The sequence below is a fragment of the Stenella coeruleoalba genome (genome assembly GCF_951394435.1).
Source record: "Stenella coeruleoalba genome assembly, chromosome: 18".
NCBI lineage: Eukaryota > Metazoa > Chordata > Mammalia > Artiodactyla > Delphinidae > Stenella > Stenella coeruleoalba.
The window spans coordinates 24665499-24679165 of NC_137164.1; the positions used below are offsets into that span (position 1 = coordinate 24665499).

General features: G+C 41.6%; 1 protein-coding gene across 3 annotated transcripts in view; it reads left to right on the forward strand.

The window, feature by feature from the left end:
- VWA8 (von Willebrand factor A domain containing 8) overlaps positions 1-13144 on the forward strand; it is a 364890-nt gene extending 351746 nt beyond the window's left edge. For all 3 annotated transcript variants that reach the window (XM_079902720.1, XM_079902719.1, XM_079902721.1), the window contains 3 exons: positions 8481-8579; positions 9377-9615; positions 11655-13144. In XM_079902720.1, the coding sequence (XP_079758846.1) occupies positions 8481-8579; positions 9377-9615; positions 11655-11763 (447 nt within the window). In that variant the 3' untranslated portion in view covers positions 11764-13144. The remainder of the gene's footprint in view (positions 1-8480; positions 8580-9376; positions 9616-11654) is intronic.
- Positions 13145-13667: the final 523 nt, after the last annotated feature.

Genomic DNA, 13667 nt, shown 5'->3' on the forward strand with positions numbered 1-13667 from the left:
AAGCCAGTGGCCTGGCCTGCAGATCTGGACTCTTCCCCCACAGCCTCTCTCTTGGCATCTGCTTCGCATTCTCTTTGGCTTGGGCTCAGCTCCTGGGCTCTGGGTCATTAGAGTCCAAGTCCAGGAGGCTCATTTGGAGTCAGCCTCCACTTTTATTCCACCTTAGCATGACCCATGAGCAAGAATGACTGAGAAGGAAAGGAGCCTTGAGCGAGAATGACTGAGAAAGAAAGGAGCCTTGAGCGAGAATGACTGAGAAGGAAAGGAGCCTTGAGCGAGAATGACTGAGAAGGAAAGGAGCCTTGAGCGAGAATGACTGAGAATGAAAGGTAATTCAATGGCAGGACACATTTCAAAGGCATCTGGAGTTTTTTAAGTTTTTCATAATTGTTCTACCCACTGAATTCAATTATTCTCAAGAACAGCATTTACAGTAGGCTTAAGACAGGAGCAACATTATTTGCTAATAATCAGCATAAAGTCCTCTAATCTTATGATCTGCAGAATTTTTGATGGTCACATAGCACTTAAACGCTGGTATGAAAAGTGGAATGGTAACGGTTACGGGAACCATGTCATTTAAGTCAGGAAGCATTTTGTTCCTTACCTTCATTCCAGTTTGTTCCTCTTGATGTCTCCAAGCCCTTGGAAATGTTTTCACTGTAACCTTAAAGTAGACCTCCTTTGCAAAAGCTCTTAATGCCTTATTTATTTTTTCTTCAAAGTATTTAATAACTTTGAACACCAAGACTTAGGTGTTTCTTCACTGAGCACTCAAATAGTGACACTGGAAAATTTATTGAGTTATTGAGAAGTTGGACTTTGAAAAACAACTTCAAATGTATTGTTTCTCTGGAAACATATAAACCACTTCTAAGGTCATGGTTTCCTAACAGAATTTTTTTTTTTTTCTTTTTTTTCGGCTGTGTGGCTTGCGGGATCTTAGTTCCCCTACCAGGGATTGAACCCTGGCCCTCGGCAGTGAACGCGCCAAATCCTAACCACTGGACCACCAGGGCATTCCCCCTAACAGAGTAAAAGGATCCCTTGAAGGATGTTGGAGGGCAGAGGTGTGTGGGCAGCACTTTTTACCCCTTCCCCCTCCATCCCCAATTCAACCAAAATAATTCCACTTATATTGATATTGCATGACATTTCACAATCTGCACTTTTGTGCAATATTTCATTTGGAGAAAGAGTTCCACTGCTTAAAAAATTTTCAGAGTTAGAAATTTGCTATTCTAGGACCAATACTGGATTGTTATTTCTTACAGACTCTGGGGGCTTTCTTTTTGGAAAAGCCTTCATCAATCCTCACTTAGATTTGAATGATTCACTCCCTTGACAGAAGAGAACAAGGCACAGGTGTTCCTACAATTAAGTGAAGCAGACTTTTTCGTTCCATTTCTTGGATGTGCCTGTTGAATTTTCATAGAGCCTGGGGAGCAGAAATGATCTTGGAAATTATTTTCACCAACCTGTTTGTTTTAAGATGAGGAAATCAAGATGCAGATCCCAAGGTCACACAGCTAAACTGTAAACAGCCAGGATGTCAGACATCTCCCACTTCAGGGCCTTCCCTTTGTTCACGTTTTATCCCTTGTTCTTGCAGCCATCTTATTTCTGCCCAATCAGTATATTTACAAAGCTGTAATTTAGGAGTAAACAGACCATTTACATAAAGTATTCTGTCTTCTCCTCCCCTTAGCACTCCATCCTCCAAAAGAGGTATACTAGACATACTTTTCTCAAAGATATCTTGGTCGGAAAGATGTGGAAAGATGTGACTCACAAACTAGCACCGCTGGGAAAAATTCCTTCTATTGAAAATGGAGTTCAGCATCTGTAATTCACCTTTCCCCGATGTCTCGGGCATGTTTCAAATGTTTAGAAATGGAAATCAATCATCTTACCAGGCTCAGGCTTTGAATAAATTTTTTAATTTATTTTTTTTGGCCGTGCCGCACGGCTTGTGGGATCTTAGTTCCCCGACCAGGGATTGAACCCAGGCCCATGGCAGTGAAAGCTCTGAGTCCCAACCACTGGACCACCAGGGAATTCCCTGAATAAATTCTTATTGCTGCTTGAATGTAGGACCAAAGAAGGGTGTACAGACTTCTCTGAATCCATTCAAAGTTAAACACGAGTTCAGAATTGACTCAGTTGTAGATGTGGAAGTATTGGCCAATCTAACTATTCAAAAAGCCTAAACAGAGATTGGGAGAGGGCGGAGGGGCAGGGGAGCAGTTAGGGAACGGTTACTTCTCTATAGTAAAAGCATTGGCCTTAGAGTCAGAGCACCTGGGTTTGAATTCCACCTCTGCCAGCACTAGATCTCTGACCTTAAGAAAGTCTGTTAATCTCCGAGCATCGATTTTTTTTATTTGGGAAAAGATGTTAATAACACCCACGCCAAAGGTGTGGAGAGACTCAGAACGAAATGAGATATCCAGAAGCACTTTGTAAACCATAAAGGATGGTACGAATGTTGACATTATACTCATTAAATGTATAGTCCTATCCTTTCAATGACCCCATGAGGTTAGGTGAAACAGAGATTATCCCTACTTGTCACAGAGGTTAAGTGATTTACAAGCATACAATGTTAGAGGTCATCTAAACCAGCATTATTTATAAGGTAGAAACAAGATTTGCAGGGGTTAGGTGACTTGCCTGAGGTCGAAACCTTGTTAAAGTCACAGCTAAGTCTAGAATCTTTGACCTTCAGAACATTGTTCTCTTTACATTAACTTCCATAAGAAGAAAGGTTAGCTAACGAGTACTGTAGGTTATTGACTATACCCTAGAGTTCTGTTAGCACATCTCTTGACCTTTTAAATTATATTTATCTTCTAATCCTTTGCTGCCGGCTGTCAGCAGTGCCACCTAAGAATGGTGGGTTTGTATGTCTAGAAGGAGATTCGAATTTCACACATCATCAGGCTTCCGAAATAGCCTCAAAGGATTCTCTTACCTACTTAAACTATAGATAAGTAATCAAACATAACTTCTCCTAAAGTTAGCAAATGATTATCCTTCCCAGTAAAAATTTAAACACAAATCTTATTCATAAAAATGCTAGTAGCTCTTTGTTTGAAGCAAAGTTTTCTTTGTCATCTAAGTATTATAAATCATCCTCATCTGGTGATAAATCTTTGTGTCTTGCACTGAAACTCAGCATTTGTTTTCATTTTTCATACCTTTCTCTAAACAAATGAGATTTTCAAAAGAAAATATAGCAAAAGGGCATTTAAACAAGTTTCTAAATCAAAAAAAGTATTAAAATTGTTCCTCTCTAGTTGAGGCTTTTCTTTACTGCTGTGGTTTAATGTTTATGTTGGATGTTAAATACGAGACTCCACGGAGATTTAAGGGATGCTCTGAAGAGTGCAGAAATCATGATCATAAAAATTTTGAGCTACCCAGAAAAAGTTATGATCTAAATGTTAGGTGGTTGATAACAACGTAATGTTCTTGTTTAGTGACTCCTGTGATTCCTGCTTGGAAGCAAGCTTGAGACCCTATCAGGTCTGATTTGACAGTGGTCACGGCAGAAGCAGACTGGGTGAATGGCAGAAGCAGGCGTTAGAAATACTAACTACTAATAAGTATAGTTCATATACTTTTTCTTTTAACCCAGGCAATTTTGAGGATTAGCTCTCTGTAAAACGTGTTGGGATCCTTGGAGAGCAGATACTAGATAATTATGACAGAGAAGGATTGTTTTTCATGGAAGCTTAAAATGATCTACAGTAACACCAGGGAATGCTCCACATTTGGATGTACTTTGAATTCTTCTCAAGCAGTTTATTTACTTTGGGCACAGAAGAATCCCCAAGCCCATCTGGAAGATGAGAACCAGAGCCTGCAAACCATTTTATAAGCCCCATCCTGTCCTTTAGGTGTGTCTTCTCAGCCTTTGCAATACTAACGAGGCCCAGACAAAGGCAGATCCTTCTGCAAATTGCACTTTCCTTACTGCAAATAAAGGAAGGAAAAAAAGGAGGGAAAGAAAAGGAAGGAAGAAAGGAGGGAGGAAGAAAGGAAGGTCTGCAGCTCACCTATCTCATTTGCCTGAAAAAGTATAGGATGCTTTTTTTCTCCTGGGCAGATAATTAAATGGTAGATGATAGACAGATCAATCAACTGGTAGATGGATTTGTGACTGAAATATTTCTGGAGTGTTCAATCAGTCTGTTTTTGATAAAGAGCATCTAACAATTCATTTGACTGCTATTTGTTTAATAATTAACTAGCAACATTTTTCCTTGCAGTAACCAGTTATGTCAACCCTGTAAGCAGACCACATGGTCAAATCTTTATTTATATAGTGTCACCCATGGTCATCGGGTTAGTAAGAACTTGAACCATCAGTTAAAGGGAAAGAAAAAGTCTAATATATATATATATATGTATATATATTTCAAGGAACTGATCTAACCCCCTTACGTGTAAGATTCCCGTTTAACAGATTACTTCACCAGCCCCCTAATGAGAGCAGCCTGCCCGGCACCTTCTCAGGAGAACCTTATTCTTGGCTTAAAACGTTCCTGCCGTGACTATTGTCAGATCAGTCTGGACGGGGCCTGGCACATGTTTCCATGGAGGAATCGTGCAGGTTTTCTCCACATCCGTGCCAATCCTCGCACTGAGCCCGTGGTGACCTTGATCAGGCATGTACTGAAGCCAGCACTCCCCTATAGTAATCCATCGTCCAAAGCTGTGCCGCCTTTAGGTTTCAAGTTTTGCTACCTCTTCACTACGTGGACAGCAAACTATACATAGAGTTTCTTTTCATATATGGAATTTGTTCCATCCCTGGAAAGCATTTACTGCCGAGCTTTTTTAATGTATTGGTAAATTTCCCTCACAATTCTTTTGTATCATCCTTTGTGTTTTTAAAAAAACACCCTAAAACCAGGCATGGAATAATGTCCCTGGCCCCTGCCCAAGGCCCCTCTCTGGCTCTTCTCTGGCCATGCCCCTACCATCGGGGGAGGAATCTATGGGGCCAAAGGGACAAGCCCACTTAGAGCTTTTTCTCTAGATAATGCTCCCAGTTCCTGGGATCCCCAGCTATCCTGCTCGGGTGACCCCAAGTCTGCTCGTTGGGCCTCTTTGTTAGGTCCATCTTTCTGGGGCAGACTGGCCAATTGTGTGAGCACCCAGAGCTGAGGATGACTGAAGGCTGTGATGGCATGTGGACGTGAGGACTGGGTGTCCACACACGTGCATGTGAGGCACCTCGTGGTGGGGGACAGAGCCAGCTACAGAAAGAGAAGGGCGTGGGCTGCAAGCCAGGGGCCAGGACTACCCACACAGCCACGTTCTAGCACAGAGCTTCGAGAATCCAAGTATTCGAAATTTGACCCTGGCTCTCCAAGTCATTATAATGTATGTTTATCAAAGTTGGAGGACAGAACGTATTTTATTTAACAATTTGTAGCCTGATTTATAGCTTTCAAATATTTAGACATCCTATATGGGCCTTCATTTGTCCACTTACTTCTTCAGTTATACACTTGTCTCTATCCACTCTCATTCTCTCTGCCTTCCTTTTAGTCTCAGAAAAAGGAGTGTCCTCCCTCCCGCTCCAAACTTGACCCTCTGACTGTGACCCTGATCTCCTTCCCCACTGCCTCCGCTCTGCTGCCTATAAAACGCAGACGCCTCTCCCCCAATACCCATCTAGCTGCTGTTCTATTTCTCTTTCTTATACCACAAACCTTTCGCTGAAATTATCCCCACAAAGGTCACCATGGATTCTGATGCCCAGAAGTCATCAGTCACCATTCTCCTTGATGGTTATCGTTAGTGTAAGTCAGCACAGTTGCACAGCTGCTTCCGAAACGCTACACACTGATTTCCAGGGCCATCCCGGTTACCCGCATCTGCCATTGCCCTTCTTCCCTCTGCCCTGTGTCTTTCTTCCACCCCAACAAGGATACTCCCCAAGGCTCGGTTGAGGGGGTCCTTTGCTCTTCTCTCTCTATGCATTTCCCCTTGACAGCTGCACCTCTCCCTCCTAGGGATGACAGCCAAGTTTCAGACAGCAAGAAATAAGTTTCTTCTCTGATATCTCCCTGAACGCACGATACCAGCGTGTCTAGAATGGAACTCATCTTCCCCAAGTAACCCAACTGCCTTCTGACTTCTTATTTTTACATAAAAATTATTTCAGCAGAAATGTTTCTACTTTTCATTTTTCATACAACGGTTTCAGTTATGTTATGGGTTGGTTTTTTTTCTTCAGCTAGCTTGGGCTAACCACCATTTATCACGTGAGTGCTGGGAGAAAAAAAATGCATTCCAGCTTCCAAAGAGCTTATTTGTAAAAGAATGTAGCCCACATGGGAAAGGAAAGCTTCTTAATGCCCCAACTTGATTGCAAACTCTCTCAAAATATTTCAGCAATTAACAGACCAGCCCCACTCATAGATACTAAAATGCATTAAGATGAATAAGATACAGGCTTGCCTTCAAAAACCTCACCAGTTAAAAAAGAATAGACATGAAAATGAATCATTGCATTGCCCTCAACACCTTAAGTAGTGTTTTGCACATGGTAGGTGTTCAAAAGACAGCTGTTTATTGATGGTCAGATGGTGAATAGACAGTAGTAATTCTTAAGCATTTTGACCCATAACACTCCAAGTAATCCCTAAAATATTTTGCCCCAGACCCATACCCAGAATTTTCTTTGCAGATCCCCCAGTTGCTCAGATACCCTAAGGTCTATTCCAGTCTTTATATCAGCATCACAAAAATTCTTAGAGGGAGGACTTCCCTGGTGGCGCAGTGGTTGAGAGTCCGCCTGCCAATGCAGGGGACACGGGCTTGTGCCCTGGTCCGGGAAGATCCCACATAACGCGGAGCGGCTGGGCCCGTGAGCCATGGCCGCTGAGCCTGGACGTCCGGAGCCTGTGCTCCGCAACGGGAGAGGCCACAACAGTGAGAGGCCCGCGTACCACAAAAAAAAAAAAAAAAATTCTTAGAGGGAGATGGGAGGAGAAGAGGGAATTTGGGGGCAAACCCCATGATTGGAGAGAATCACCTTGCCCCAATTATAGTTGCCTCAGATCCCAAATTTCTTTCCAGATTCTGTAAAAATGCTGCACCTTTCTCTCAGCTCCAGCCTTTTCTCAACAGACAGGACGTTCTCTTGTGTATTGTGAGAGAGGGAATTTCCTAAACTGAAAAATCTGTGTCATGCACTATTAAATAGAAAAGCAAATTATAAAATCACATGGTCAACATTATCCATTAGTTAAAAATAATGTTGATGCAGACAAGCACGTGTGTGAATGTGCAACCCCTTACACATATATTGAAAGGAAATTCAAGCTTAAGAACTTATACAAGGAAACATTAACAGAGGTTATCTTTGAGTAATGGGATCATGGATAATTTTTACTTTCTTTTGTTGTGTTTTTCTATCATTTCTGCAGTGAATGTTTCACTTTTGTGTTCAGGAAAAAAGTATGTGTATTAGCTTTCTATTGCTGTGTAACGTATTACCATAAACATAGCTTCTTAAGCAATACCTTCTTATTAAGTCACAGTTCTGTAGTTCAGAAGTCCGGCCAGGCTCAGCTGAGTTCTCTGCTTATGGTCTTATAAGGCTGAAATCAGGATGTCAGCCAGGCTGGGCTCTCACCTGAAGGCTCTGGGGAGAATCTGCTTCCAAGCCCATTCAGATTGTTGGCAGAATTTTGTTCTTTGCAGTTGTAGAACTGAGGTCCCTGTTTCTGTACTGGCCCTCAGGCAGGATTGTTCCTAGATGTGATGCTTGGGGTCTTGCTCTGTGGTCCCCATCATCTCAGCCACAGATAACTCCCACATGTCAAATCCCCCACACACTTCAAATCTCCCTGTCTTTCCCTCCTACTAATAGCCAGAAAAATCTCTTACTTTTTAAGGGCTCATGTGATTAAATTAGGCGTACCCAGATAATCTGTTTTGATCAACTCAGAGCCAACTGACTAGCAACCTTAATCACATCCACAGAATGTTACATAACATAATCATGAGTGATATCATATTCACAGGTCCTGCCCACACTTAAGGGGAGAGGATTGTATAGGCGGTGTATACCAGGGGGCAGGAATCTTGGAGACCACCTTAGAATTCTGCCTACTACTCTATGTGTGTGTGTGTGTGTGTGTGTGTGTGTGTGTGTGTAATTTTTTTTATCTCTCCCCTAAAAGTTAAGAATGGAATTCTTGGTAGCCCCTGTAGCCCTCATCATACTTTCTACCTCCTGCTGGAAAGCAGAGATCACACAAGGACTGACCAGAAGTGAAGGAGCCTGGAATTGTTTTGCCTTGTTGATAAACACACATCCATCGCTCTGCTTTTCTCCACGGCCATATGTTGAGCAATTCTGGGCAATAACAAACCAAGGAGTTGGAGGCTTATAGGTCTAATGACAGTTCTTTAGGGGACAGAGGCTTCTAACTCTCTGATTCTCTTGCCTGTAGTATGACATCGCTGGACACTCTGGAGATGGCTACAACATTGCTCTAGTTCCAATTAACAAAATCCCCAAGGACGATAAGCAAAGACTGGAAATTCTCAGGGTAAGTACATTCAGTTACCTCTATATCATGAAAACTTCCACCAGATTCAGTAAAGTATCTTCTGGTCACTGAAAAGATTCACTGAAGAAGCAGCAGTTACAGGAAAGAAGACGACTTTCTGTTTCACAAACATTTAAGCGTTAAACTGAGAAAGCACTGATCATGCCTAAATTCCTTTTTTACACCATACAAAACTTAAACTTTGTTCCCTACATATTTTTAGGGTACTCAGGATTGTATTGGGATTCTATTCAGCCCCCTATATTTCAGAAGAAAAAGAATGACTCCTTCTAGAGTACTCTCTAACCCAAATTTTATGTATTTCTTAGTATTTTCTAACAATAAATTCAGTTTCACATACTTAGATATACAATAGAAACACACTCACCGTGATTCTCAAGTAAATTTCCTCCCTTGCTATTGATGTAAGTACAGTGTTTAGTGTTGTAACTTTGTTTATTGGAAACTCAACCCATTCCTTATTTTTCTTCTGTGTCATCTCCATTCTCCAGTGTGATACCAAGTTTCATATTTTCTTACATTTTCTCACTTTAAATGGCAGCTTGAGCCTTAAAAATCAGTGCCAAATGGGATAGTTTTGGAACATTTCCTGTGTTTAATGAAAGTCTTAACCACATTCAAATATCACTGTGTATTGTTGTCACACTAAGGTGCCAATTAAATAGAACTCGCTCAGAATATTTGTGCTTTCTCATTGTCAATAGAAAAATCATCACGTTTGTTAAAAAAAAGGAGCTTCTCGTTCATGGCCTTTGTACGATGTCTCTTCCCCCCAGACGATGCACGCCCACGCTCAGTTCTGCATGAGTGGGGACCACACATTAGAGGGGACGGAACACGCCATCAAGGAAATCGTCAAAGAAGAAGCTGACGAGTACTTTGTCATTGTCTTAAGTGATGCCAACCTGTCACGCTATGGAATACATCCTGCCAAGTTTGCCCAGATCCTGACAAGCAACCCTCAAGTAAATGCTTTTGCCATTTTTATTGGATCTTTAGGTGATCAAGCAGCCAGGTAAGTGTCATCCCAGGATGCAGCAGGGGGCAGGGATGGAGATACTTGAGTACCTGACACATGCCATTTCATGGGCTTCCCATCGTGAGGGGCAGTGGCGGGGGAGGATGGGAATGGAGGAGAAACAGAAACCAGAGTTGCTGCCCTCAAGCAGCTGAGAGTCTAGGTGAGGGGATGGGACGTTCTAGCTTATAATTGGATGAGCAATAATACTTCAAGTTATTTATTTTTCAGTTTATATTTAAACTAACCAACAATAAAATAAATAGCAGATTGATTTGTCCACCAGTAAATTAAACAGTACTTTATACATTTTGCCTTTTACATGAAGGTGCTAAGCTCAGTTCTATTCAGTTCATGCTCAAATCATATTCAAAGTAGCAAACATTTGCTGTTTTCCTAGCATCAGAGATTGGGTGTCTGTGTCTACATTGTATGTAGACAGACACACACATATATGTAAATAATACGTAATATGTGTGTCTACATATTTATAGACAGAGATCATCTTCACTCTTATATTTCTCCTTCATGCATGTCTGTAATTATAGTAAGATGCCGCACTGAATATGCTGATTATTCAGTAGAGAAATTTATGGTCAGATAATAAATACCATTGTGGATAGTCTGAAAGGAGAGATCTGGAAACACTTTTGTTTCTTAAACACACTAACATTTATCTTCTTGAATTATAAACAGGAAGACTCATGGTTTTTCTCTGCTTAAAGTACTTGTAAGAAGCAGAAAACGCAATTGCAAGTATACCTCCTCAAAAAAAAAAAAAAATCCAGCCTCCACACAAAAGGCCACATACCCTTTTGTTACTCCACCCCTTTTACCTGTCACCCCCTGTGGTACAGAGTCCTACAGACTAGGAGATGTTTTAGTGTCCAAAGTGCTGACATATTTTTCTCTTCCCTTCGCCTCGCTGCAGGATTGCAGAGTACGGCTAAGAACAGACTTAATATCACGTAATTACAGTCACTTTATTACAACTGAATTTGCATTTTTTTCTCAGTTGTACGTGTAAGCCTCTTCAAGGACTTCCGTGTCCTCAAACGTAAACCATGCCTTTCCACTCAGGTTGTCTTCAGGACGAGCCCAGGATGAATCAAACGGCAAGCTCAACAAATATTGGTTGAGCTGAAAGAGCTGTTTTGTCTTTCTAGTGAACAGATCCTGTTTGAATACTTAAGAAAACACAATAATACCCTTGTGGTTTCCTAGGGAAATGATCCAACATCCACTGGCAAAAGATATGTTGCAGAATTAGCTGGTCTACTGGGCATGCCAAATGTATGATACTACACAGGATGGTGGACTTTTATTAAATGTCATTCCAAAACCAAACTTTGTTGGCACAGTGAAAGGAGGCGTTCTTTTGGGTAGAACTGTGTCTTGTACTTATATTGCCTCCAAAAATGTCCCTTTGTTCCAAATGATAAATTGGCATTTTAAAAAATTATCATAAGCCTGTATAACCTCGGTGTCATCAAAACAGCAATTGCATAAGTCAGATTACATTTCACATTGTATGATGTGGGGCAAAAAAGAGAGAGAGAGAGAACGTGTGAGAGAGAGGAAGAGAGAAAGAACCACTTGGGGTTTGGCTGGGCAACGTTTTTCAAGACCTGTTTTCTAAGGCAGGAAAAGCAGTTAGAAGTACAGGGTGAGGCCAACACGTTCAGTGGATCCAGGTGAGCTAGTCCCAGATTGGTCCCTAGGGCTCCGTTCTGTCCAGGGAACATAAAAATACCAGGAAACTACAGTAATAAAAAGGAGAGAATTTTTTCTTTGCAAATTCGCTGATTTTGTCACTGAAAAGACCTTTCTTTCGGTTCAGTGCTTTCAGTGTGCCTCTCCCTGGAGCTGTTGTTGCCTAGTGACAGCGGGTTCCACTGCAGGCAGGGGCAAGGTATTAAAGAGTGAAAACTTCCCTTCCTAAGAAACCATTCGGATGCTGAGTTTTGCAGGGGCAGGAGGTGGAAGGGGAGCCCTGATTTGCAATGGTAATTTTCTTTCCCCATCCATCCTGACAGGCTTCAGAGAACTCTACCAGCTGGCCGGTCTTTCGTTGCCATGGATACCAAGGACATCCCTCAGATTCTACAACAGATTTTCACCTCCACCATGCTGTCCAGTGTTTAAGAAGCGGCCTTTATCATCCCGATGACCCTGGGATTTGAAATAAGCTAGGAAGAAAGAGTATTCTGAAGAAAAGAAGAGGTCTATAAAGTGCCCCTGGCGATGACTGGCTAATTCTGGCATTCCCAGGCTTTCCTGCTCTTGCTAAGTAATCAGAGTTCAGCGAAGCAACCAGAGCGAGGCCTGTGCGTGGAAATCTACAACCATTGATGGGTTTACAAATCATTAGAGGAAGCGAGTTGACCTGCATTATACAAAAGGTCAGGGTTAAGGGAAGGTGGTTTGAGAACTATGGTGCGTGGTCTATTTCCAAACACCTGACGGAAAGAGTACCTTGCTTTTGCCTTAACACAGCACCTGGTCACCTAGGATAACAAAAGTGACCCCAGCAAACTAAGTCTTTGATGCCACATTCGGACACTGGAATACAAGTCTGTGCAAACTCACCCAACCAGCTCCTCTTCAATAATTATTTTTATTTTCTCCTCCACCCTGTACTGCCCAACAAACAATGACTTTACAGTATTTAACCCACTGAAAAGTCCTTTCAACGGCAATATTCTATAAAAGGTTGGGTTTTCTCAATAATTTCATTTTCTTAGCCAAAACCGAAAGGAATCAAAAGATCCTTGGATTGCTTCCTTTCCCACGTGACTTTTAAAAGGCTTTTTAAATAATAAGGAGCAAATGTCCTATTCTCTGTGCTGCTGAGATTGGAGGGATGTCTTGCCTTAAGTTTCCTGTTTCTTCTTCTTCTTTAATGCTCCTCAGAAGTTTCACACTCCTCCGTTTTGGTGTCCAAAATGTAATGCTCAAAATAACAAATGCTTATGTTTTTACATAAAGCAAAGTGAAAACAAGGCAGTATGTTTGAACTGAATGGTAATGAGCTTTCTTTAGCTATAAATATATATATATTTAAGCCTCATTCTTTTTTTTTATTCCCATTCTCTCTTGGGCTGACCTTTACTTATCAATAGACTCAATGTCAGTTTTTTTTTTAATCAAATGCTCCAGCAGAAGTCAGTCTCTTTCCAACCATATAATAAAAGTTTCTCTTCACCTTTGATGGTAAAGTCCGAAATGCTAAGGGCACCATTGTGTCTGTGCTTTCATAAGACAAGTTGGAAAAATTAGTCTTGTTAATAATGGTAAGTTATTCACCCATACATAGTGGGAATTGTACGATTCATTTTACTTTCATTATAGGAAAGAAAAATAGATGACACGCATTTGTTTCACCAATCCATCTCCCTATCAAAGAAATAAAAGCAATCAGATTTCCAGTGCAGTATTGCCCAGCAAGTTTGCGTGGCTTGTCTTGTTTCTCTAGACAGACGCTTGCTTTGTGTACTGAATCATCCAATGATGCAAACAATTTCAATCCAAGAAGTATCTTTAAAAATGCAATAGCAGGGCTTCCCTGGTGGCGCAGTGGTTAAGAATCCGCCTGCCAACGCAGGGGACATGGGTTCGAGCCCTGTTCCGGGAAGATCCCACATGCCGCGGAGCAACTAAGCCCGTGCGCCACAGCTACTGAGCCTGCGCTCTAGAGCCCGCGAGCCACAGCTACTGAAGCCCACGCGCCTAGAGCCTGTGCTCTGCAACAAGAGAAGCCACCGCAATGAGAAGCCCCTGCACCGCAGCGAAGAGTAGCGCCCACTCGCCCCAACTAGAGAAAGCCCATGCGCAGCAACAAAGACCCAGCTCAGCCAAAAATAAATAAAATAAAAATTAATTTTAAAAAAACGCAGTTGCATTAATAACAACAATAATGATAAGAACGGCAGCTAGCATTTACTGATTACTATGTACCAGGTATGCTAAGTGATTTCATACATTATTCCATTCAATCCTCACAACAGTGCATGTAAAATAGGTATTTTTTAGCCTCATTTACAGATAAG